This window comes from Dermacentor silvarum, chromosome 11 (genome assembly GCF_013339745.2).
Source record: "Dermacentor silvarum isolate Dsil-2018 chromosome 11, BIME_Dsil_1.4, whole genome shotgun sequence".
NCBI lineage: Eukaryota > Metazoa > Arthropoda > Arachnida > Ixodida > Ixodidae > Dermacentor > Dermacentor silvarum.
This window is the reverse complement of record NC_051164.1, coordinates 67874470-67899525: the sequence shown is the minus strand read 5'-3', so window position 1 is coordinate 67899525 and position 25056 is coordinate 67874470. Positions and strand designations below refer to the sequence as shown.

The 25056-nt window shown below is 48.9% G+C and overlaps 2 protein-coding genes across 5 annotated transcripts in view; both read left to right on the top strand.

Annotated features, from left to right (window-relative positions):
* The window catches only part of LOC119432645 (uncharacterized), a 4830-nt gene extending 853 nt beyond the window's left edge, over window positions 1-3977 (top strand). The window contains exons 2-3 of the mRNA XM_049658342.1: window positions 300-576; window positions 3545-3977. Coding sequence (XP_049514299.1) covers window positions 300-576; window positions 3545-3977 — 710 coding nt within the window. The remainder of the gene's footprint in view (window positions 1-299; window positions 577-3544) is intronic.
* Window positions 1-25056, top strand: part of LOC119433535 (probable ATP-dependent RNA helicase vasa-like) — a 59885-nt gene that overhangs the window by 16020 nt on the left and 18809 nt on the right. Inside the window, exons 2-9 of one of the 4 annotated variants that reach the window (XM_037700784.2) lie at window positions 9551-9578; window positions 10227-10272; window positions 16101-16162; window positions 17881-17938; window positions 19459-19745; window positions 21942-22025; window positions 22868-22951; window positions 24546-24635. In XM_037700784.2, the coding sequence (XP_037556712.1) occupies window positions 10235-10272; window positions 16101-16162; window positions 17881-17938; window positions 19459-19745; window positions 21942-22025; window positions 22868-22951; window positions 24546-24635 (703 nt within the window). In that variant the 5' untranslated portion in view covers window positions 9551-9578; window positions 10227-10234. Of the gene's footprint in view, window positions 1-8525; window positions 8545-9493; window positions 9579-10226; window positions 10273-16100; window positions 16163-17880; window positions 17939-19458; window positions 19746-21941; window positions 22026-22867; window positions 22952-24545; window positions 24636-25056 lie in introns of those variants that run through there. The other 3 variants (XM_049659121.1, XM_049659122.1, XM_037700785.2) reach the window with 3 other exon arrangements.

Here is a 25056-nt window from a genome sequence, read left to right as displayed (position 1 = left end):
TGTGTGAAGCGTGAAATAGCACGGTGTGCGCCGCTCCACAGCGGCCCCCTTGTCGGGATAGGACCGTTGGCCCGAATCAAAGCCCCCCACCCAGTGAGCCCGGGTAGGGGGGGGTGCCGGGGTCAATGTACCGAATGATGCTGGGTTGTTGAGTACATGAACGCTCTGGGGCGCGGTACCTACGGGTGCCAAGTCCTCTTCCCATCTGACACGGCACCTACAAGGTGGACGTGGAGAAGCTGTCGCCGTTTATCCGCAAGTACCTCAAGTCGGCCGTCACCTCGGGCGCGCTGGTGCAGACCAAGGCAAGGGCGCCAGCGGCTCGTTCAAGCTGGCTGCGGGCGCCGCCGCGGGCGAGAAGAAAAAGGCGGGAGGTGTCAAGAAGACCCCCAAGAAGGCCGCCAAGAGCCGCGAGCGCCAAGAAGACTCCCAAGAAGTCTCCCAAGAAAGTGGCGGCCAAGAAGGCCAAGCCAGCAAAGAAGCCCAAGCCGAGAAGAAGGCGTCGCTGCCCAAGAAACCCAAGAAGCCAGCGGCCAAGAAGGCGGCCACCCCAAGAAGGCAGCCAAGCAGTAAAACGTGCGCGCGCACACAACACACAAACGGCCCTCGTCAGGGCCACCCCAAACGTCTGCCTCGGCGGAGCCGCGTTGATAGCGCGCGATGCTCCGACCTCCGTGACCCCTCTTCCGCGGCCATTTGCGGTCCAGGGCCGTGAGCGGACCGTCGCTCTGACCACTGACAAAGCGCGAAAAAGCATTATTACTTTAAAGGCATCGCTACAAAATACCGGCCCAGCTGCCTCGGATCAGTCACGTCGCCGTAACTATGGGCTCCGATCTCAATAACAACCAGCTCATGGATTTCTTGCCAGTGCGCTTTCCCCTGCTTTGCTGCATGGTTAAAGTATATAATTCTGATTAACTGTATAATGTCTCAAGCTATTAGGCGAGTTCGTGGGTTCACATTTCTAGAAGAAAAAATCGATTTTCTGTACCATTGAAGTACATTATGGGGGTGTGATGGTGTTTCTAACTTCCTGCCATTAACAGAGTTCTTGAGGAGAGAAAGAATACATATCCAGAGGCAAAACGTGCTGAGATAGCTTTTGATATCAAGGAAGAGCTGATTACAACCAAAACAAGCTTTTTACTATTTGAATATTTTGGAAATGCTGTTCGACTCAAAGAATGGTGCCATTTTCTCCAAACCATCAGTAGGGAATTTGGCAACCATTGGGGCTAATTGCTATTTGTAAATCTGCTATCAATTTGTCAAAGTGTTGCATCAAGCTCAGAAATGATCCAATGCGGTGTACCTTAAAGGCCTAATTTTTTCCTGCTTTGCACTAACAATATTGATAATTTGTAACAGTGCTTTTATGTGGATGGCGTGTTTTTTATGGCAGTGACATTGGGGGACGGGGTGCTTTCAGTGTGTGCTTATTGGCGGTTTGAGCAAAACCAGATCGGTTTGGCCTCAAGCTATTAGGCGAGTTCGTGGGTTCACATTTCTAGAAGAAAAAAAATCGATTTTCTGTACCGTTGAAGTACATTATGGGGGTGTGATGGTGTTCTAACTTCCTGCCATTAACAGGGTTCTTGAGGAGAGAAAGAATACATATTCCAGAGGCAACGTCGTGCGACAGTATCGCCAAAAGTGACCGTCTGAGAATACGGCCCCAGTACTCGCATGAGTTAGAGGTAACCAACTTTCCCGTAATGTTGCCAATACCAGCTACATTATTTCCAGAGCCAAAACTAAGACTACAGCTTTTGCGAACTAGTCTTCGAGAGTGAGCCTTTGAGTTGCATGGCGTCACTGAAATAAGGTATTTCTGTACTGGACACAACGTACACTACTATAGACCGCTTTTTCATGGGTGCTGCATTGCATAGGCAGTGGCGCCATCTATGGGCAGTTGGCATGCTGGCTTGGGTGAATGCCCATGTTGTGTGCTATGGTATAGGCTCGGCGGCAGTTTCTGGGTAAATTTTTTCGCACTCGCGTGGTCTCTTTAGCATGAAATGGCGTCTTCTACGTGAGGTAGGGTCCGGTGAGGCGTAGTGAAAGAATTTAAGTCTGAAGTAATTAAGCAGCTGGAGTTTTATGCTGGCGTTAGGGCGGACGGAGCACCCAGTGCGAGGTGTGTGCGTTTATTTGAGCTTACAATCAGCCTCGGATATCAGTTAGGTAGTTTCTCAAATTCGTTTCACCAATGTTGCCATACTGCAACATTCTCAGCACTAATTATAAGCTCTGGTTTAGCTGCAATGAGTAGCTACGAAACATTTGACGATCCTAACAGCGTGGGTACCGTTCTGCTGGCAAATAAGTTGTACTGTTTAACTTTGACAAGCGTTCAAGTTGTTACCTGTGGATACATTGGGCGACTGCCTTGTTGCTGGGCAAGGTTTCTGCCCACAAATAAAAGTTTGGTTAATAATAACTGCATACCATACAGTGTGAGTCACACTTTTTGAGTGGTCGAACGACCAGCTACACTGCGCGAGCTTTCGACGCGCATGGTCCAAGCATGCGGCACGACCATGCGAAGTCTTATGGTGTCGTTATCCCCTGTTCTGGTTTATTTTGCTGCAAAATGTGGACATATGACACATTAGAGTACTGCACGGGCCGATTTTTTCAACCCGGGCCCGTTTTCACGCCCGACCAAAAGCTTTGTGGCAAAACCCGGGCTCGGCCCGGGCCCGGAAAATCTAAGTTGCCCGGCCCGCCACCCCTTTACCTTAGGCTCGAACCCGGCCCGAGACCAAAAAGACATGTTTTTCAGAGTCGAGACACGCGAGGATAACTCGTTGCACGTTACATCACACCACCAGAAAGTCTGAGCCCGGCCCCAGGCCCGGGTCAAAAGCACATGACGTGCCCGGGCCCGTGAAAAAACTCCCAGGTGTCCAGCGGCTTGGTGAGAGACCATCGTGGCTTTTTACTTTCTTTTTTTTTTCTGTTTAGCTGAGGATTGTAGCATTGCAGCTAGCCTGTTTTTAGCTCAACTTCGGCTAGACGCGGCCGCCACGTGGTCTTGACCGCGATGGTGGCCCCTTCACGGCTTCGGCCGTTTACGTTTTTTGGTCGCGTGCCGAAAGGGGCGACCAATGTTGACGTTGTTAAAGCACTCGTTCAGCGCGATGTCTGTGTCGGAGCTGAAGTCTGTGCAGGACTTCGGCGCAGGCCGATTCGAGGTTACGTTCAAGACTAAGGCCGCGGTCGATCGCTTCTCAGCCGATCCCGCTTTGAAGGTTCGTAGATGTTACGATTCAGTTTGAGTATCGAGGTGTGCGGACGAAGGTGGTCAGGGTTTTTGGCTACCCCTCGGACTTGCCAGACCAAGCCCTCTCAGAAGGGCTACAGGTTTTGGAAAGGTCCTAGGGATCTCCGAAGAGTGCGTGCCAGGTTTTCCTAGCGTCGGTACAGGAAACCGGCGCATTCGGATGGAGATGGCGCGGCCCGTCCCTAACCTTCTCCGGGTTGGTGATAGAGTAATTCAGTGTGAGTACGAGGGTGTTGCACGGTTGTGTCGTAGGTGCAACTTAGAGGGGCACCACGCGGTCGCGTGTGAGACGCCGAAGTGCGTACGCTGCGAGCAGTTCGGTCACGAGAGCTGCGACGCGGCGTGCGTACGATGTGGCGGAGACCACGCGGTCTCGTCGTGCCCTGTCCGCACCTACTCGTCAGTGGCCTCGGGCTCTGAGCCGCAGCCTTCTGCGTCAGAGCCGGCGGCCACTTCGGTGTTAGGTAGCCCCACAGTTGCGACGGAAAACGGAGACAGCCAGAGCCCCTTGAGCGAGGGAGACAGTGCCGGAGTCGATGCAGATTCCGCGGCCGCCGATGCGCTTCCTTCCCTGTCTGCCGCGGCGACGAGCGGAGGGGGAAGTGGCGAGGAGGCGGTCGCGGCTCCCGTAGTTGCCCCCGCGGCAGCAGCGGTGCCCGCCGATGGCGGCCGAACTCTCTGGTGAGCCGGAACCGCTTGCTAGCACGAGCACGGAGGCCCCTTTCATTGAGGTGTCCCGTAAGAAACGGAAGAAAAACCGTAGTCAAGCGCTCTGGATCGGCGGCCAGGGAGGCGGCCTCACGGCGGTCGTCTTCGGACTCGGAAGGTAGGTGGCTCCCATAGCTCGGAGCCTGGTCTTCCTACACCTAAACGCACGGCTGTGGTGGCCCTCAGGGATCAGAGTCAGAAATGGAGGACTCTTCAGGAAGCGAGGAGGACACTCCTTGTGAACACTGCAAGGGCTTCGATTGCGACTGTTCGATTGTATCAGATAAGTCGTATGAATCAACAGCCGCGGGGTCTCCGCTCGAGGAGACTCCCGCTTAGGCATTTGTTCCAGCGATTTATTTGCGGCTAGTATTACCCAGTACTAGCCTTTTCCTTTTATCTTAGCTTTTCTGTTTTTCTCTAGCTCTCTTTAGTCTTTTGCTAAATTTTTCTTCCTACTCAATATGGCTTTTCTCTCTACTCTAGCTACTTTAACTGTAGAGGCTTGACTCGAAATTCAAAACGGTTCGCGATAGTCGACTTAGCTAGATCCGCAAATGTAGATATTCTTGTACTTCAGGAAACCTATGTCCACTAGATTAGGTCAGATCAGCCACTTTGACAGGACTTTTGGCACGAGGTCTTTCTGGAGTTATGGGGGTCAGGGCTGCCGAGGCACGGCCATCATTTTGATGCCGCGCTTCAAGGCCTGGTTCTCCGCCATGCCAGGGATGCCGAGGGCCGCATTCTGTCAGTGGATCTTGATTCTGGCATTCGAATTGTTAATGTTTATGCTCCAAATAGAGATAAAGGTCAAAGAGAGTTTTTTCGCTGCATTGGAGTCCTACTTAGTGGGCCCTTCTCGGCTTATTCTTGTAGGCGACTTCAATTGTGTGTTAGAGCAGGTAGATCGTGTATCTAAACGAGGTACTTGCGAAATTCAGGGATAGGGCTGGAGATGTTGTACTACGGGGGCTCGTTGATGAACTGGCACTGGTTGATGCTTGGCGCGCGCTTCGCCCTGTCGGGTCAGGAATGACTTGGACGGGGCGGGGGGTGCAGAGCCGCATCGATCGGTTTTATGTCTCGTCATCACTGGCTCCCAGTATGCATTCCTCCGAGGTAATCCATTCTGCTCTTAGCGACCACTGCTTCCTGATACTGCGGTTTGCCGACTCGAGCTTAGTGCCGCAAGGGAAGAGACCGTGGCGTCTAAACCCACGGCTCCTAAAAGACAGGCAGGCAACCGCAGAGGTATCGTCCATTCTGTTTCGCTCGCTGCACAACAGAGCGAATCTAGAAGGCAGAGAATGGGACGAAGTGAAGGCCAGAGTCCGTGAGTGCTTCAGGTCTTGGGGCAAGCGTCGAGCGCGGGAGGAGCGCGAGGAGATAAAAATCGTCTCCGACGCGATCCTTCTGCTCTCGAGGCCACTGTCCTGTGGGCCCGGGGTTGGTCCGGCGCTGGCCTCACTCCGAAAGGAACTTCGGGTTCTCCTACAGCGACGCTGGGATAGCTTGAGAGCTATAACCCGAGCGGAGCGGTGGGAAATGGAAGCGTGGTGCAGCAGAAACATTCTCCGCAGGCATCTTTCAAGGAAGAGCACAACTCTCTCTTCCGTAGTAGAACCAAGTGATGGTAGCTTAGTCGACTCACCAGAAGGAGTACTTGCACTGGCAAGGCAGTTCTACATGAACCTTTATGCTGAGCCAGCTGCCACTCCGGCTGTTTTTCCATTCGTTCCACCAACCGAACCGCCGGTGGTTGGTGACACAGCCATAGTTGAAGACGAGCTCTTGGAAGCATTGAAGTCTATGAAGCACAATCGCAGTCCAGGATCCGATGGTTTGACAGTTGAATTTTATGTGAAGTTTTGGAGACTGTTAGGGAAGCCTTTCACATCATTGGTGAACAGGCTGCTCAGTGAAGGGACTTTGTCAGCGTCTCAAAGAGAGGGGCTAATCACTCTCCTGTGCAAGGATGAGTCGAGAAGCACCGATCTAAGAGCCTGGCGGCCCATCACACTTCTGAACTGCGATTACAAGCTCATAGCAAAGTGTCTGTGTATGCGACTCACTCCAGTTCTCAACACTGTTTTGGGTCCATACCAGGCATGCTGCGTTCAGGGACGTTCCACTCAGCTTCACGGTCTAGCAGTCAGAGACCTTCTCCTGTGGGCAAATGCCAGGAAACTTCCCGGTATTTTCTGCTCCTTTGATCAGGAGAAGGCTTTCGATATCATTAGCCACAGGTACCTTTTTCGGGTTTTGAAGGAGGCCGGCTTTAGCGTGGGTTTTCAGCGTATGGTCCAAGCTTTGTACTCTCGACCGACTTCTGCTGTTCTCATACAGGATCGCGTCTCGGAGGCTTTCGTTGTGGGTCGTGGTGTACGGCAGGGAGATCCGCTCTCACCTGCTCTCTACGTACTCGCAATCGAACCCCTTCTGCAGAGGCTATCCTGTGACAGTAGAATTGGCAAGTTCCTACTTCCACCAGGTTCCCCTCCAGTTGCACTTTTCGCCTATGCAGACGACTTGTCTATTGTCGTCCCGGACGAGGCATCAGCATGCACCGTGCTGGACGTCATGGACAGTTACTGCAGGGCGAGCGGTGCGAGGTTGAATAGGTCGAAAAGTGCAGCCATGTACTTGAACTCCACTCCGTCCAGCCCGCAGCCCGTTCATGGTCTACCCGTGAAAACGCGGTTGCGAATTCTCGGTTTCCATTTCGATCCAGATGGCCTGTCTTCTGAAAACTGGCAGCAAGCTAAAGAGAGGCTTGAAACCAGGATTCAGGAGTTCAGCGCGTTGTCGTGTCCATTGACAGCTAGAGCGAACATTCTTAGGTCTCTTCTTTTCTCCTTTCTCACGTATGTAGCATGTGTGTCCCCTGTTCCAACCCGAACCAAGCTTATCTTGGAGAGGGTTCTCTTTCGGTTTCTCTGGAAAGGGACAACTGGCTGTGTAGCTAGGCAGGTACTTAAGCTGCCCAAGGATAAGGGAGGACTCGGAATTCCCGACTTGGGCATCGTAGCTGCTGCACTGCACGTCAGGTGGACCCAGGTTGCCCTTAGCTCAGATATGCTCCTGACTCGAAGCTTCACTTCCTTCTTCCTTAGCACTAGACTCCGTTTGTTTTCCCAGAGCACATTCTCTCACTGTGTGCCTCGCTCAGGAACCCCGTCCCCATTCTATGCGATGGCTGCCAATTCATTGGCACGCCTTCGCAAGGTCCACTCCGACATCGACGTAATTTACACTCCGCTCCAAGATTTAGTTGACATCCTTACCCCCGGTCTCCCCCCGCATTGTCAAAGGTATGACCTGTCTTTTCACAGACCAAGTTGGAAGCTGATTACGGCAAGCTTCCTTGACGCCAGGCGAGCTACATTCATGTACCGCCTGGCGCGAGGCTGTTTGCCGATTAGCTTCCGACCCTTCACAGCCATCCCGGCTCGTGGAGTGTGCCCCTTTTGTCGCGGTCGAGAAGATACAGTTCACATCTTTTCGCAGTGTTTACTTCCTGCTGCTCTCCTCCAACGGATAGCTAGTTTGTTTAGTCTACCAGGCGTTCCATTTCAGACAGTCCGTTTCTTGCACCCTTTGCCCAGCCAGGCGATCAACCAGTTCGTGCTTCTTCTTGTCGAGTGCTCATACCAAGTTTGGTTAGCACGCTGTGATGCGTTTTTCGGGGGAGCGGCGCCGGGTCTTCACGAAGTGCTTGGAAAAGCACGGAAGGAAGTCTGGTTCCATCTCACCCGGGAGCGGCATCACCTAGGCGAGAAGTTTCTCGAAGTGTGGGCTCGCCCAGCTGTGATTTTTGAAGAGTCAGGTGGAAAGCTTTCCATTAAGTTATGATGCATGCTTCTAAGGTCACTCGACTGGACAGCATGCGCCAGTCGATCCACGTTTTTCAGTTCGCCTCAGTGGAACACAGAGTTGGAACCGGTGCTGGCGCAACAGAGTGCGCTGCGCCGCGGACGGCTTCTGTTGTCTCCATGGTTGTTTGCCTTGACACCTTTTCTGTCGAGGCAATCCAGGGATCTGATGGGCTTGTGTCCCTGACGACCGACATGGCTGTTTGTGTGAAGCGTGAAATAGCACGGTGTGCGCCGCTCCACAGCGGCCCCCTTGTCCGGGAAGGACCGTTGGCCCGAATCAAAGCCCCCCACCCAGTCAGCCCGGGTAGGGGGGGGGGGTGCCGGGGTCAATGTACCGAATGATGCTGGGTTGTTGAGTACATGAACGCTCTGGGGCGTGGTACCTACGGGTGCCAAGTCCCCTTCCCATCTGACAATTAACGGCACTTACGCCGCAGCACACCTGCTTACTTAATCAGCTCATGTTTACTACAATTCATATTGCTACCAAAGCCGCTCAGCTTACTTCGTATGACATTGCTGTGTTGCTATCGCATTCATTGCTTCACCCTTAGGGCGAAACTGTGACATTTTTTTTTTTTTTTTACTGTGATACATGAATTGCTAATTTCGCCATTTCTTTCACGAGCAGCAGGCCATCATCACGCCACTCAAGCCTTCTGTTTGGTAAGTACACATGCGAGGCATTGAAAAAGTTAGCGTGTACTGCTCCCCCCCTCCCCCCTCTTTCGAAATTCTGTTAGTATGCAACCTGCCCAGTCCCCCCTCCACTCGGAACAAAAATTCTACACACGCCACTGCACGCACTCTCTCTACGCGGGACGATTATTTCTCGATTAGTCGGAAATGAGTAGATAAACATGCAGAACTACAGATGGTATAGCCTGAGTACACTGGCTCGTTACGTCAGTAGAAGATGCAGGGGCGGTTATCTTGGCACACATAGAGGAAGGAAAGGAAGTATTTTTCTTCCTTCATGTTGGCACAGTATCCAACAATGCTGTCGCATGTCAACGTCGATGTGTCCCGCGTTAGTCACGCGAAAGTTGGAAGAATTCGATCCCGAAAGTGATCGTCCGACAGAACCACCCAAGAAACGCTTGCTAAGAAAGAACGCCTGCGCTGTATCGCAGAAGCGTACTGAAGCCTGCGAGTGCAGATTTGTCGAGTCCTGCTTGGTCAAACAATCAGTAATGGCCAAAAAAACGTGGGCATAAACACAACGTACTTCGAACGCTCTACGGCATTCTTCGCCATACTTCGCCACTATAGCTCCACACCGTTTTTATCGTTAGCATTTTGCTTGGATATCCTACCTAACAAACACGCACATTATGCAAGACTTAGAACGAATCTGAACTGCAGCCATGGAGTTCTTTCCTTTTCCCCCTCCATGCCTGCCCCGCCGCAAGTTGCCGCAAATGACATTTCTCACTAGTGAGAAACTCTATGCATCGAACCATTTGTATGGATGTTCTGTGATAGAACCATATAGCACCATGCTGGAGAAGCGAGCACAACCACGACCGCCCCTCGGCGCTTTTTCTTGATGATGATTTGTGGCTAATAGGCTGGTAGCTAGCGCCGCTAGCGGCGACAGTTGCGCACTCTGACAACCACGTGATCGTGATCTCCCGCCAGTGGTGCGGCAAGTGCGTTCGCGCTCGCATCGTTTCAGTGCACGGAGGCTGACAACAACGGTGAGGTTGTGTCGGACTTGGCGTCCGCGCATTCTTTGTACAGCTAATTTGTGGCGCGTCGTGAAGTGTTGAATCTCTCGCCGTTGCGTTTTTGAGCAATTTTCGTTCGCAGCTGTCGTTTTTTACTAGCTGGTGACGCGTCTGCGGCCTGTCAGCACAAACGCTAGGCCTTCGCCGCGCTCAAGACCACGGATATCTTTCACTTTCGTTCTAGCGCCTTCTGAATAAAGGGTAAAACGTACCGGCTTAAATGCGTCATTATTGACAACCTTTGCACTGCGCAAAGCGTACGTTATTTTTCACTTTGGTCTAATGTCAGCTACGTGAAGGGGCGAGCTGTTTTTCCGCGGACTTGTCAAAAACGCAACACGTGGTTCGGTATTCAGTGTTTCGTGTTCGCTTGTTCTCCATTTCTGCAACCCTTATCGCGGATCCGATTTGACATTGTAACGCCCAGTTCCTGCCCAATAGCGTAATTGTATTTTGTTACGTCGAGCGTTGTGAAACGCGCAGCGTTTTTTTTTTTTTTTTTTTCTGCGCTCTTTGTTGTCGAAGCGCAGCTGCCTTGTTAAACCATTTGCCTGTCTGTCATAACGGGACGCCTTCCGTTTCTTGTTAATAAGCGTAATGTTGTGCATTTTATTACAGGAGGCTTGATGGCTGATGTAACAGGTTATACGGCTGGCGGCTTTGGGTGAGTCTCAACTTTTCCGAAAAACCTCACTTTTTCGGGACGCAGTCGCGAACGAGGTAGCGGTTCCCGTATCTTTTTGTTTTGCTGCCAACGCTTTCTCAAAACAGGAAGTTGTGTCTGCTGTCGTTTTTTTTCGACGTGGTCAGTTTTGCATCGACTGTTTTTCCCCTGCATGGCAGCGTTTCATTCACCATTCGCCGTGGGCCAAGTCTTATCAGAAGGCGAGCGCTCTTAGTTTCGGAATCGCTCGGTCACAATCGATGAATGGTGGATTCGTAAAAAGTTGCACGAACGCAATGGACTTGTCAGGCATAAACGCCTACGGCGATGGTGGTTTGATTGGAAAACGCGGTAAGATTTGCGGCGCTGTTCAGCGCCGGGCCGGGTGTGTTCGTGCATTATTCAAACTAACGCCCGGTGAGCGTTGTCGGGCTGTGCGGCATCTCAAATTGCAGTAGCTCTGCCGATAGAATCTGCTCAATACAGCGAAGCGGCAGGTGCGAGGCCGAAATGTTCACTGGGTAGTCGGAGCGCTCACTGGAACCGCCGTGCTCGAAGCAACGCAACCCGCTGTTTCTCGAGGAAACATCCGTAATAGCCTTTCAAGGGTCAGTGGCTACCGGCCTTACGGTAGCGCCAGCGATCCGCGAACGTAGTGGTTCGGCTCGGTTGCTGTGTGAGCGTTGAATCGGCGTTCCGGCAGTTTTTGCCGTCGTTTTATGCAGCCGACTGATTGTGCATATCGGTGCATATCGTGTTGCTGGTGCTGCGATTTAGGTGCCCATAGGATTAATGCTGCACACTCGGCAAGAATGCAGAAGTGAGAAGTTGCTGGTGACAATTGCGCAGCTTCTTTCGGAGCACCGGGCTCAGTTTCATGCTTATCAGGTAATGCTGCAAAAGCCACACGAGTAAATTGTACCCTGCATTTCAGTGTAGTTGTGCAACGTTTTTAACCGTCTCTCAAGCCTTCGTGGCATTGCCTGCTATGTATGAAATGGACCAATTCAGAAATTTGGTTTCTCAGCACTTGACTGACACAGCTGGGCTTTCATTCTGAAACAATTGATTTCTGACATAGCAGGATTTCGCCACTCAGTGCAGTGGATTTGACCACTCGCTGCAGAACAAGGCCCCCCTGCTTAAAGTAATGAAGCATCTGTGTTGAACAAGAAATTTTACTTGTGTGTGTGTGTGTGAATTGCCAGAGAGCAACTGAAACGAGCAGTGTGTGCCTCCGAATGGTTTTCTCTTCGGCTTCAAAATTTTCGCTCAAAGTTGGCGTAGTTAAAATCACTGAAAGCTGAGCTGGTTGGTTCTGTTTGGATTCACGGTGTGGTTTAAAGGCAGGGCAGTGGTACAAAACACTCACAAGGACTGTGCTAGTGCTGGTTATCAAAGGGACAGTAGTTGGGTGTTTTGTGTTTTACTGTTCATGTTTTGTATGCCTACCTTTCTGTACCTTGGAGTCAAATTGCATTGGTGAGATACCTAGTCATGTTGTGTAATAGGGAACCAGTGCTGGCCAGGAGGTGTTGTGGCAATTTGAGTGTGCAACTAAGACGTGCTGACAGTCTGGCAGAAGGTACCACAAAAATAACAGCATTTCTAGCGATAGCAAATGTGCACCTGTATGAACGCTAATGCCAGGTGCACTCAGCCATGGCCTGTCAGTGTGAGCTGCGAGCGTGCGGGGTTAACAGTGAATTTGTTAGGAAATTGAAATAGAACTTTTCTCTGCCTGCTAGACTGCATATTACAGCACTGGTGCTTGCATGCAAACTATCGGGACTGGTTGCCAATTCTGCCAGTTTAATTGTTCAGCAGATGACTTTTCGTCACAAAATTGGCAATTTCATTCAGCAGTTAAGGTATGAGGCCAAGTGCTGGGAAAAAGTTTAAAAAAGGATAATACAAATATTGGTCTACATCATAAAGCACACTGTTTTAGGTCCATGTGAACCTTTTATAGTTTGCATTATTTTTGCAATATTTTTATTTGAAAATTTTAATTAAATGTGGGTCTCACGTCAACAGTAAGAACTCTTAAAAAAAACACACAATTTTTGGCAGTGATATAGGAGAGGCTTTGATCTGTGCAATGAACCAAAACTACTGAGATGAGATGAATTACCGAAGCATAGTGATGAAATAACCAAAAACATGTGTGCTTCCATTGGGTGTGCCTTGGTGTAAAAGGCATCCATATCAAAACTTGTGGCACGAATTTACTTGTTGAGGTTCGTTGCACACCCAATAATGTGAGAAAGAAGCGTGCCAAGTTTCACAAAAAAATCTTTATTAGGGAAAAAGTTATGAATGTTTGCGTTTGAAGAAATTCTGTAAGAGTCCACCTAGTGGACTCTTACACTCTACAATTGCACTAAGTGCAATTGTAGAGAATAACCCCCCCCCCCCCCCCCCCCGGCCTATGCATTAGCTTTCTGCTTTGGACAGGCCTAGGTCTGTGCAACCTAGCAACTTATGCAGGGTTGTAAGTGCTGTGGCCATTGCGCCATATTTCACTACACAAGTTGCTGCTTAATCATAATAAACCTTGTGCAAACAGGATGACACGAGGGGACATGGCACTTCGTCATCCTGCAATGCGTGTTCTTGTCATCCTCTTTGGGCTAGCATTTATTACAAATATGCACCACTAGCCTGTCAATGCATGCTGCTGAATCTATGAAAGCCTTCTCGCTGGATTTCTAGCTGGCTCGACTTGCAGATTTAGTGGTAAGCGTACAGCCATAACTGTGCATTAGCTAATGTTTACCTCTGGAATCCAAACCCATGCAGTCCATTTCACTATTGGTGTCTTCAGAATGTACGTGTTTGCTTGACACAAAGTAACTTGGCAGACTGGCAAATAAAGTTGTGTGCTGTACAATGCATAAGGCTTGTGCATTTGCATGCTATGCAGCCTCGATACTAATTTTATGGGGCTGTTGGGAAGAAAGGGCATGGTGTTTTAAGCTGGGCCTGCTACGATGAATGTGAGCATATAAAAGAATTTAGCTTTTGTAATTACACGTAGTGCACTTCGTCCTTTTATACTATGTTGATTGGTTAGGTATCGGAATTGTTTCTGGCAGTGCTGCAAGCTTCTGCATTGCCTTTTGTTGCTTGCTTTTCATTTTCATATTGCCATTTTATTTTAGTCTTATTATTGTCCCTTTTGCAATACTGTGCAATAACCATTTAATGTATCAATGCCGACCCGTGGCGTGGCCAGGGGCTGGTACACCGGCCAAGTGCAAATGTAATGCAGCCCACTATGTGCAGAGAATCCAGCATCTCGGTTATCTATTGAGGTGTGCAAAAGTCTTGGCATTTTATTTGCATGAGCAACGCACACTTGCTGGCACAGAATGACTGACAGCATATACCACCTTTCGTAAAGGTATAACACGTAATGTGTGGCAGAGGCATGTGGCATGAAGCACGCTGTGGATTGCCAGAACTGATCCACGGCTATCGTGATGTAGAAATGGCCCATCAACCCAAAGATGCGTACTGCGCCTGAGCGAGAGAACATGTTCTGCGACAGAACTGCAATAGAAGGGAAGAGGCTGTAGCTAACGTGTCCATGGACTTCCCATGGCAAAAGCGGCACGAAAAGTATACATTGCGTCAACGTGGACTGTTATGCCATTCCGGAAACACTGTGGTGCAAGTGTTGTGCCAAGAAAACACTTCAGAGAATTGTCTGAAGGGTCTGCATTCCTCTAGCGCAATTTAAATCGCCTGCTAAGAGTGAGGTGTGACATTGCATATGGCATCACTGCCCTTTACTACTTTCAGTGTGTAAAACAATGCCAGACAGCCTGCGCTGCTGTTTTGCTTAAAACGTGATAGCATGGTCATAATGAATTAGATTCAGCTAAGAGCGTCCCGAGACATTGCATGGATATGGCATTTTTTGCTCCTTTCAGAAATTTTGCTTGTTGCCCAGAAGCTGGTGCGGCAGCCCGCCCACGCGATTGCGTAACATGCCAACCAGTGCGCCCACTTTTATCTGAATGAGCTTTTGCTACTTTATCCCCTTCGTGACAGCAATGAATAAATGGTAAAATGAGCCTTTGCTTTGTCTAGTCTCGCACTAAGTGCAAAGTATCTTGAGTTGTGTGCGCTCAATCTGACTAGCTAACCGTAAAAAGTGCCGCCTGCTGCCGCAATACCTCGCTGAGCTATGACGTCACTGCATTGCCTAGCAACCACCTCGTGGAACGGCGTGTGCCTCCTCTTCGTGCTGTGCACATGTTGCCCGGACATGGGACGTTAAAGAGAGGGAAAGACAAATTGAGAGCGAGATAGAGAAATTGTAGCACAGAGGCAACGCGCAGAGCTGCTGCTGACGCCGCCCCCATTTCTCGCGTTCGCACTGAGTTACAACCTAGCTTCAGCCGTAAGCCCTTACACTGCCCAGCCTGGCAGTTTCAAGTGTTGCGTGGCCGAGTGCAAGCTTGTTTTTTGGCTTTAGATATCACCACAGCATGTAGTATCCCCTGGATAAAATGTTGGCCTATGGCCCTTTCTACGTTTATTTATGGGTATATGATTCTATTCATTCAGACAGTGAAAGCTTGTCGCTGCTTTTTTCATGTTGTGCTTTTGTCTGTTGTATTGCTGTCTCTTGAATGTTTCGTCCATGTGGTTGACTCTCTAGTGTAAGCCTTGCGAGACAGCAGAACAAGTGCAGCACTGCATGATAAGAAACTACTAAAACATGAGGATGGGTTCGAGCAAAAACTGATCCTGTTGACCACCCGCTGTTTCGTTGTCAAGGTAATGCCAGTGAAATGCAAGAAACAAACTTGCAGAGGGTACAACAAATGTGCAATATAACACAGCACGTGTGTTGTGTGCCCTCTGTATGTTCCTGTTTCTTGCTCAGGTTTTCTTGTGCTTCACTTGCTGTATGTTGTACCAACAAGGCTGAATTTCTACCCTTCGGTATACTGAAAGTCCTTTTATTGCAAGAATCGAACGGAACTAGACAAGTAGCATTTTCTTTTGCATTATAGTGCAATACAATGGTCTTCGACAGTTTTAGCAGAGCGTTCACGGTCGTATCCTACCGATTTTAGGCACAGCCGAACGGTAGCGGGAACGCTAATGCGCATGTGCACAACTCGCATCGGAACGAAGAACGCCGCCCACTGCTCTGCTACGAAGTCGTGCGAGCGGAGCGTTAGGGTGCGTCTACTGGTTGCTTTGTAGTTTTACAGCCATGCTGAGCACGTGTGACCGGAGTCTGAAAGATGCGCTTTGTCAAACAAGCGGAATAAACGCAGTTGATGCAGCCAGTGGTGTGCGTGAAATGTTAGCGGAGCGTAAGCAACGCTCTGCTAAAACTGTCTATTATTGTCAGTGGTTGAGTATCGATATATCTCCAAAATTGCCCTGTGTCCCAACGTTTCCCTTAATTTCTCTACTACTAAAGCTTTGTTCTCGATAATACTGACGCCTTAAATGACTTCTATCACTTTAGCTTGAATGAATATTGGCCTTTCGTGCCTCTTTGACTAGAACAGAGTACAAGGGACTTCTCCATTGCCTATCAGGCTCTGATTGCTGAATGGGAGCTTCCACGGAAGCACTGGTGGCACAGGAAGTTTAGCAAATCTGTGCTGTCCATCATTCTCATGTTGGCCTAACCGCCATGTTTTCAGCTCCAATGGACATTGGTGCCGTTGTTCTGTCCAGTAATATTTGCAGGAAGCTTTAAGACTGGCTGCACTACACACACCGGTGGGGTGATCGAGTTGGTTTTGGTTTGGGTCATATAGCGCTGACTGGTTGCAATTGTTGCTTTTTTCCAGCCTAGGCCGCGGGCGAGGCGTTCGAACGGCTACGGGCGTTGCGCAGGCTGAAAAGACACCGGGTGAGTAGTGGCATCACTTGCGAAATCGGCATATTGAATTTCTGCAAGTTGGCAAATGCAAAGAGCATGAGCTTGGACAGTGTTACACTGGTCGTGGCACGCTAGGCCAAGGTTGGGCGGGCGAGTGCACCAATTTGTAGTGCTGTGCAAGTACGTCGGGGAAAGCGTAGTGGGCGTGGTGTTGGCACACTCCTGTCTGCAAACTAACAATGTTTCAAGGATGCATGGAACAAGGACAGTGTGGTTGGCTTTATTTTTTAATCGTGCAGTGGGAGTCATTGGCTTGGAGGATTCACGTTTGCTGCTGCAACTAACAGCATTGTTGCTAGATTGTGGTGGCTTTTTCAGTGGAGGTTGGCCAGACAAGTGGTACAATCATTTGGTTGCTGTGGGTAACATAGGGACCGTGGGAGACGACATAGTCCTGGCCATACTGTGCGACCATGATTATCTGCTCTCTGCAGGAACTGAAGTTACCCAGGTGCAAGTGCATTTCATGCCATATTTTTGCAGTGCAAAAGAAAAAATCTGCTGGAAATGCCAGTTGCAAAGTACGAGTATTTCAACGTCTATAGTTTCCTACTGGCAGTACTAATACATTGAAATTGGGGATGCATTCGGCACCATTTTTATTATATTGCGTAAATGTACCACTGTTTAATTACAAGAAAATTGCAGAACACTGCTTTTCAAGAATGTTCATAGCAAAATGAATATTCAGCAAGGGCAAACATTTGTAAGAGCTCTCCAAAAGCCGCATGCACCACTGCTTCAAATAATGAAAACCTCAATATCTTAATTATATAGCAGAGTGGTTGTGTTTAGAGCTTGAAAAATTCTGACGGTACTTACTTGTCTGAAAGCTGAATGCACAAGCTGAGTGTTTAAATGTGGCCAATAAACCTAGCTTGTCAACCAACCACTTCAAAGGTGTAGGCAAAATAAATGCGTACAGTTATGCGAAACATGTTAATGGCGCTGTTCTTGCGTTGTTCCTGCGACTTCCTTGTGTGGCACGGGTAAGTGATGCTGTGGCCTTTATTGTGCCAATTCAGGGTGTGCAGTTGTGTTGCAAGCAGTCTTCAACGAATCCCTTACTGCAATGCACTCACATTTTAGTGGTCGTTAGAAGGGAGATCTCCACTTTGCAAAGTAGAGCTGCGTAGATGTGGTGTGGTGGTAGTTTGCAAACAATAAAGCTATAAAAGCATTCGTCTGGTCACGCGTGGCATGCAGTGTTCATGCTTTCAGGTGTCAATAGTTTAAAATGAGCAGCTCTTATCTATACAGAGCCGATATGGACAGCGAAGAATAGTCGAGGTTTAAAACATGCCTAACATGTCTTGGACCGCCTCTTGTTTTAACGTAAAAGCATTTTAGTACTCCTATGCATTGTTAGTGTCAGCCTGTTAAGAATATACAGCACATGACATATTTGCAAATCCTGTGGCCATGAAAGTAATGTGCATCACTAGTAAAGGCATATAACAAAGGGCATATGATGACCGACTGCGTTACGATTTTGAGGAATCCGCTGAATGGTGTCGTGAATTCGTGTGTAGACAACAGTGGTTCTTGGGTAGACAAAACAGTGGCTTTTCATTGTGCAAAGTTTTGCCAGGGCCATGCTTTGATTTTGTAGCTTTGCCTGTGAGCACAGTGGTGCTTCGCTGCAGTGTATTGCAGCTGCATTGTGCATGCTCTCTTCCCTCGCACAGGTTCTGGGCAGTCAACTAACGGTTGGGGAACCACTGCACCCACCACAGATTCGTCGGGGTGAGTGTGTGTGATTGATCGAGCCGCATGTGCCCACTTGCGCATTCTCTTGCAGATTACGCGGAAGTGTTGGGAATGCTCAAGTCTCACTAAGGGGGATGCATTTATGGGCGCGCAGCATGTGCAAGCTAACTTTGCATGTTCCCGCTTGGTTGCAATGTTTTGCTTGCTTGGGGTAGGGTAGCCTTGCATAAACAAATGCTGCAACAAATGCTGTTTGAACCAGAGCACGTCTGACGCTGGAAATGTTCGACTACCATGGAAATGTTCAACACGACAATGGGACAGATGAACTGGCTATATTGTGTGGCTCCCAATAAGAATCACTTCAAGAGCCCCTTACCAGGTCTGGCCATTTTGAGCTGACACACGCAGGGCATACAATGCGTGCTAAACAATCGTGCCTGCAAAGTATTAGATCTCTACACACCGAGGAGAGAGCTTAAATTTCAAACTCCGTTTGCCCTTCACCCCGAGGGCGCTGCGCTTCCAGCCGTCGAGTCTACGTCAATCATGTCTAGTGCTCCTACGTACACAGCAGTGCTGTGACGTCATTCGGTGACACGCGACTTCGATAATTATTCAAGGCAACATCAGTTATTTGTTTAATCTGTTAGATTCATTGGATGAATAAATTAAGAATTAAAACATACGAACTGATTGTCTTCATATTGTTTTACTTCGTATCGTAGCAAGAGTGGTACTTAGGTTTCGTCTGCTTGTTCCCACGTCCTGCAATTGCACATGCCGAGAAATAATTTTTTTACCGCGTTCCAGCGCCTGCCTCGATCATGCTTTTCATCGTCTCGTGCCTGCCTCAGTGCTCAATAATTACGACGCCGACTTATACTGCTAGTCAAGTATTGTCATGCAGAGCGTGGAAAATCGTCCACTGTGTGAGACGAGACAAATGCAGCAGCTCGCGCTTTAGACCGTTACTGGAAAAACGTGAGTGAAAAAATATGTGGGGCCCGTGACGTATTCGTCCTGCAGTCCTCTGGCTCGTGTATGGGAAAACGCAGGAAAAAAAAGAATTTTGCTTGTGGAGGCTAGACCACGCTTCAGGGAATGAAATGGATGGGTTGGCCGCACTTCAAATATTTCTCTCTGCTATTAATGCACTAATTTGTAAAATTACTTAATTCCACTTTTAGAGGGCATGTAACTTGCGTTGCATAACGGAACTGGACAACAAAGCTCTTTAGTTGCAGTCTCGGCTTCTCTCAAGCTGCCTTTGTGCTTAAAGCTTCAGCTCGACGGCCAACTCCCTTTTGCTTGCCTTGTACTGCCAGGCTTCGGCGGTACAAGGCAAGGAATAACAAGCACAAAGTTTATTGCTCCAGAGGATTGATCCTGTACTTTGTAACGAGGGTCTAATAACATAACATTGCCAAAGCACTTCTATAGCCAGGTTGCTAGCAGTGGGGGTAATTGAAGTAAGTGTCCGGTCGCCATAAGCACCAGCAGATGTACCCAGTGTGACGGGATCCACACCGGCGGCATGCTACTCTTCTTTGCAGCTGGGGGGGTACAGGAGGAGGCCAGTCCAACAGTGTGCCAGCCGAGGCTGGCTGGGGCGCTACAAACGGTGCTGTTGACTCCGGCTGGAACAACAATGGCGCCGGTGACAACAACAATGGGGCCGGCAGCACGCCGGCTGCAGATGACCCCTGGCAGGAAGACACCAGCAGCGGGTGGAAGGAGGAGCCCAGTTCAAGCTATGGTGGCGGCTCTAGCAGCTTTGGCGGCGGAGGCAGTTACGGAAGCGGTGGCGGTGGCCGCTCTGGCGGGGGTGGCGGAAGCAGAGGTGGGTCGGCATTTTTTTTTAGTGGATCTTTTGTCAATTTTACTGATGTGTAGTGACGTGGAGGAAGCAGGGTTCATACTTTTCGAATACCTCTTGCTTGAAATAAAGTAATGTTCACGTCTTAGTGTTCGTAATGTTGGGAAGCTGTTGAGGGTTATTGCATATTATCAAGCATTGTTTATTAGTACAAATGAGGCATTAGGTGCAAATGAATAAGTATTTCTTTGCATATCCACGATTCTTTAGAAGAGTGAAAAAGGCAGTCTTGTTCAGAGTGATGTAGCATGTGTACAGTGGCTTTCAGGGCAAAATTTATATTGTTTTTTTTTATGCCGAGATATTCAACATAAAAAATATCTAGTCGAAACTTGCCAAACGAAATCTGCAGGAAAAGCAAAAAAAAGAAATTTGCTTTCGCAGGAGTTTCGTTGGCCCAAATATGAGACAGAACAGACGGGGGTTTTCTTGATGCTGTTGTCCTTGGTGGTCCTGGGCGCCAGCTTTTCTCACATGACTTATGGCCTCGTCTATAATCTCATTGTGCACAATGTCTTCATTCGTACGAACACTGACACTGTGGCTGTCTGGAACTTCATTTTCCATGGGAAAAATTTTGCCCCATGCATTGGTCAGCGATGGCGGCACTGCGCCGGCAGCACTGTCATCGAGTGGCGCATTCCAGCAAATCATTTTCCGGTGCCGCTGGAAAAGCACATGAAGCCGGCATGCTTAAAACAATGTGCACTGATGGCTGGACACATTTAACTGCACATTTAACTACAAAGACAGCAAGCTGCAGGCAATCCCAAATTTGTTGGTAGTCTCCCATCTTGCCTCTTTCAACCCGGGCAATAATTGCAGCCCAATTTCAGCTTTTTTGCTACAGGCATCTTGGCAGGCTGGCAAAGCAGACTGTCAATTTGCCACACACGCTGCCGACGCACCCTAGCACGTGTGGCGAGAAGCAGGTGCCGTGTCAATTCAGTCGGGCCAGCTTGTCAATACGTGGTGCGGTCACGCTTAAGCAGAGTTGCATATCTGCAGCCACATTCAACCCGTTTCTGTATTTGCTTTTCAAGTATGTAATCGTGGAAAAAGCATGCTTACATGCATATGTCGTATTAGAAAACTGCAACAGAAAGTTTACAGCCATCTCATGGAGAAAGAAAAACATTTCTGCAGTCCCCAACCAGAATGCCTCAAGGCTTGCAGTAGCCACACACACGTACCCCCATTTGATAGAACCACAGGCTTGTGCCGTTCAGAGGCACAACCAGTGCACTTTTGACAGTGCACTGGTTGCACCAGTGCAGTTTTTTGACACTGCTAGCATTACATGAGCAGATAATATACGGACTATCGTTGCAGAAAAGTTGGTTAATGCGGTATTGCTTGTTGTGAAATGCATTGAACTCCTATGGGCATTCAACGGGGAACCGAAAATATTTAGCTGCGGCGAGAATTTCGTTATCGTGGGATTTGACTGCGGTCTTGCCATTCTGCCAGTACTGACTGGTCTGTGGGTGTGAAGCGTAGATGCCATAAGAAGCATGTGAGGGCACCAAGAACTGTGTAGCGCACAATGGTACAGAAAATTGCAACAGCAATAATTTGGGTTGATAAAGCAGAAGCACGAGCAGTTTATATTCTGGTTGGAGTGAGTTGTGCTTTCAACTTTCTGTTCCATTGTAACTCAACTGAGGGTGTAGGTGGTGTTATGGGTGAATAGGCAGGGGTAGCCTGTAATCAGCTGATGCACATCAGGTGCAAAGGTTAGCCAGTACAGGCTATACAGAACTGGTTTATGGTAGTTTTATTATACACTGTGCTCTAAATTGCTGTGAAGTTTTGTCACAAAGCAGCAGTGACTGGCAGTTCTGCCTCACAGGGGTCCAGATTGTCACCTGTTCTGTAGAGCTGGATGAAAGCCATCAAGAAAACTGCTAAGGAAACAACTCCGTGCGGTGGTCAATGGAATGGATATGGGTGTATTGTTTCCAAGGGTTTTAGTGGTGGTTGAAGGGTAGGTTGGTTTAATGCGCAAGCTTTTCAAGGTGTTTGCAGTAAATTTTAGCATGCTGACACTGTCATATTGTGTAAAACCATAAACATCTCAAGTGCTGCGGCTGCTGCACTGGGGGCTTGTCTGTCTTGGGCAGAAATGCCTGACAAGGTGTGTGCTCGCGTGTACCACAGTGCGCTCTGGCTGGGACAACCGAGCAGGTGGAGGAGGCGGCGGCGGAGGACATCGTTCAGATGGCCGTCGTACAGGTGGCAGAGGTGTGAAGTGGTAAACGCCGCCTGGGCTTTACATAGAAACCCTCTTGCTGTGGTTGCTTGCTTTACGGGGGCTGGTCTGCTCTGTCGCAGCTGCTTGGTTGTTGTGGGTGGTCCCCTGTGTTGTGAGGCTGTCGTAGTTGCCTGCCTACCTGTGTGTTGCACGGCACCGCTTGGCGCACACCTGCGAGGTCAATCTGTGCACCCAATCCCTGAACTAGGGTTCCTGTACAAACCGAAGGATGGGTCTGTTTTTTCTGGCGGTGTTGGTCGTGTCCTTATTTTGTTTGCACTGGATCTTTAGTTTGCAATGAGTCGCCTAGCCTGCTTTTGTGGCTTTTACTCAATCCCTGCCTTGTTGCTGGCTGCTGGGCTTGCATTTGCGTGCATTCTGCCACAGCAAAAAGCAAAATGGGGCCTGTCTTGTGCTGTCATCTCGTCTGGTCGGGCTGTATCAGTGCCTAGTGTTATTGTTTGTGTATTCGTACTGGAGGTATTGAAATGTGAGCTAGTTTGTGTGCGTGTTAGTGATGGAAGCAGTCCAATGCTGTCGCTATTGACCAAATTTGATTGGCACTTATTGCATTTGAAATCGTTACTGGTGCAGACCCGACAATTTCTGAAGCACTTAAATCGAGGCTACACACAATTGTAGGGAGGTTTTTGAATAAAGTATTTTATGGGTACTGGGTATAATGCGCAGACTAATTTCGTTCGTGCCTTCAAGGTGTCTGCAGTAAAGTTAACAAGTAAGCATGCCGGCACTGGTGCAGATGCGACTAGAAGCGGAGAGGGCAGCCGGACAGGGTCTGGCTGGTGTTTTACCCACTAATCTGTTGTTGCAGCCTGCTTCAAATGCAACCAGGAAGGGCATATGAGTAGAGATTGCCCTAACGGGGACTCTGGAGGTGGAGGTGGCCGTGGAAGGGGTGAGTGGCTGGTTTCTCAAGCTGTGTTGTGGTGGACATGTGTTGTGGTGTGCAGGATAGGACTGTTCGAAATTTGAATCAAACGTTAAAGTTCAAAGCCACATGCTAGCTTTTCTCTTAATTTAAGCACTTGTCAGTTTCTTGCACATGATTTGACATCTGTATGCAGTAAAACCTCGTTAATTCAGACTTCACGGGACCCAAAAAAATGGCTGTATTAACAGAATGTCTAATTAATAATAATAATAATGTTTATTTTTCATCATCACACTGATGAAGGAAGCTGTAGGTAAAAGCTGCTCTTCGTAGAGGCAGCTTGACAAAGGCCCACAGCTACCTTTGTACAAACGTCAGCAGCGGCAATTACAATAAAATGCAACATACAGCAAATCTGCTTGAAAAAAGAATACAGAGAAATATCTTATGATATATCATATGAGACTCATAGTTACACATAGTGCAAAGGGCCAATGTAATTTAAAAATCTAACATATGCAGCTTGCGCAATTCAGTCGGAGTACATTGCTGAAAATCTATACCAGCTTATCGAGGGTATCCAGAAAACTGAGGAACTGCTTACTACTTCAACCCGCTTTTATTTAGTGAATGAATGAGCGACTCCTGTTGCTATTTTACACAAAAGCAGAGCAGAAGCTGAAATTCTCGACATCTCTGTCACAGTGGCGATCGCGGTCTCGTGACTCCTTTCGTAGCTTGGCCGCGTTTTGCACTATCGCGCGCACATCCTGCTGATCATAATCGGGATGTAACCGGTGCTCTTCATCCTCGACAGCTTTGCACCAAGTCAAAACGAAACAAGCGTTTGTCGCAACCGCTGTGGAGAAAACCACGCGACGAGATTATAAATGGCGACTTTACGGTGCTGAAGGCACGCGGCCGACATACGCACAGTCTGAATGAAACTACCATATGCTGCAAAAACTGCAGAGGTCACTCTAGACGAAACCGCAGTCGCTATCTATGCAATCATAGATGGCAGCTATGCAGTTTTTTAGTCGCACGGCCGATGCGCGTACCGAGTAAAAACTAAACTGTTTGTCCAAATCGCGGCGGAGAAAACCGCGGACGCTATCGATGCGATCGTAGATGACTACACAATTATGAAAGCCCGCGGCCAACGCAGTGTCATGCGCGGTGAAACGCAATAAAGCCTTTAAATACACAAATAGGCACGAAGCCATGCATGAAGCGTTCCGGCGTTGCTGTCATTCTTGTACGATTTCCGCCTATGACTACGGCGATCGCAGTTCTTGCTTTATTGTGTGGCACATTTGCGGCGCCCGTCTCTCGCCAAGCTCCGAAAGTTGTCTGAATTGATTGCATTGAATAACGCACACGCCAGCCAGGACCAGAGGACAAGTCTGAATAATCCGATTTTTTGAATTAACGAGCTTTTACTTTACTGAACCTCCATTTCAAAGCAAAAATGTACACCAGGTGGATGGGATGCACTTGTAGGTCATGGCACTAATGTGAGGCATTGTTCTTCTAATGACTCTTTAGTGATCCGCTGGTCATTAATAAGATCTCTCAATGATAGTTTTGTGTGTGCCTTGCTTATGCTGTTGTGCAGGCTGCTTTAAATGTGGAGAAGATGGTCATATGAGTCGAGACTGCCCAAATGCCGACTCGTCTTCTGGTGGTGGCCGCTCTGGCGGCAGAGGTGAGCATAACACTCGAACCTCTTTACACCAAAGTCACGGAGAAAGAATAACTCAGTAGGCGCAATTCGGCTCCTTCCCGCATTGTCGTAATGTCATGCTGGAGCGCGGTGGCGGACATCGTGACAGCGCCCCCTACGAAACGCTGGACGCCTGACTTATGGGCACGTGATGGTTTGTCGAAGTGTTGCAGGGGAGCTCGGGGCTCGGTCGCTCGGTCTTGTAGTCTGCTCGCGCCCGCGGATGCTTGATGCCAGTGAGCCGCCACCCTTGCATTAGGGAGCTACAGCTCGAGTACGCTAGCTGAACACGATGCCTGTCGCTAGACGAAGACTGCAGCTATTACGTGTTCTCGCTAAGCTGGCCGGAGCGCCATGAGACAGGGACCGACCAGTACCGCCCCAAGGAGCAATGACTTTCGGC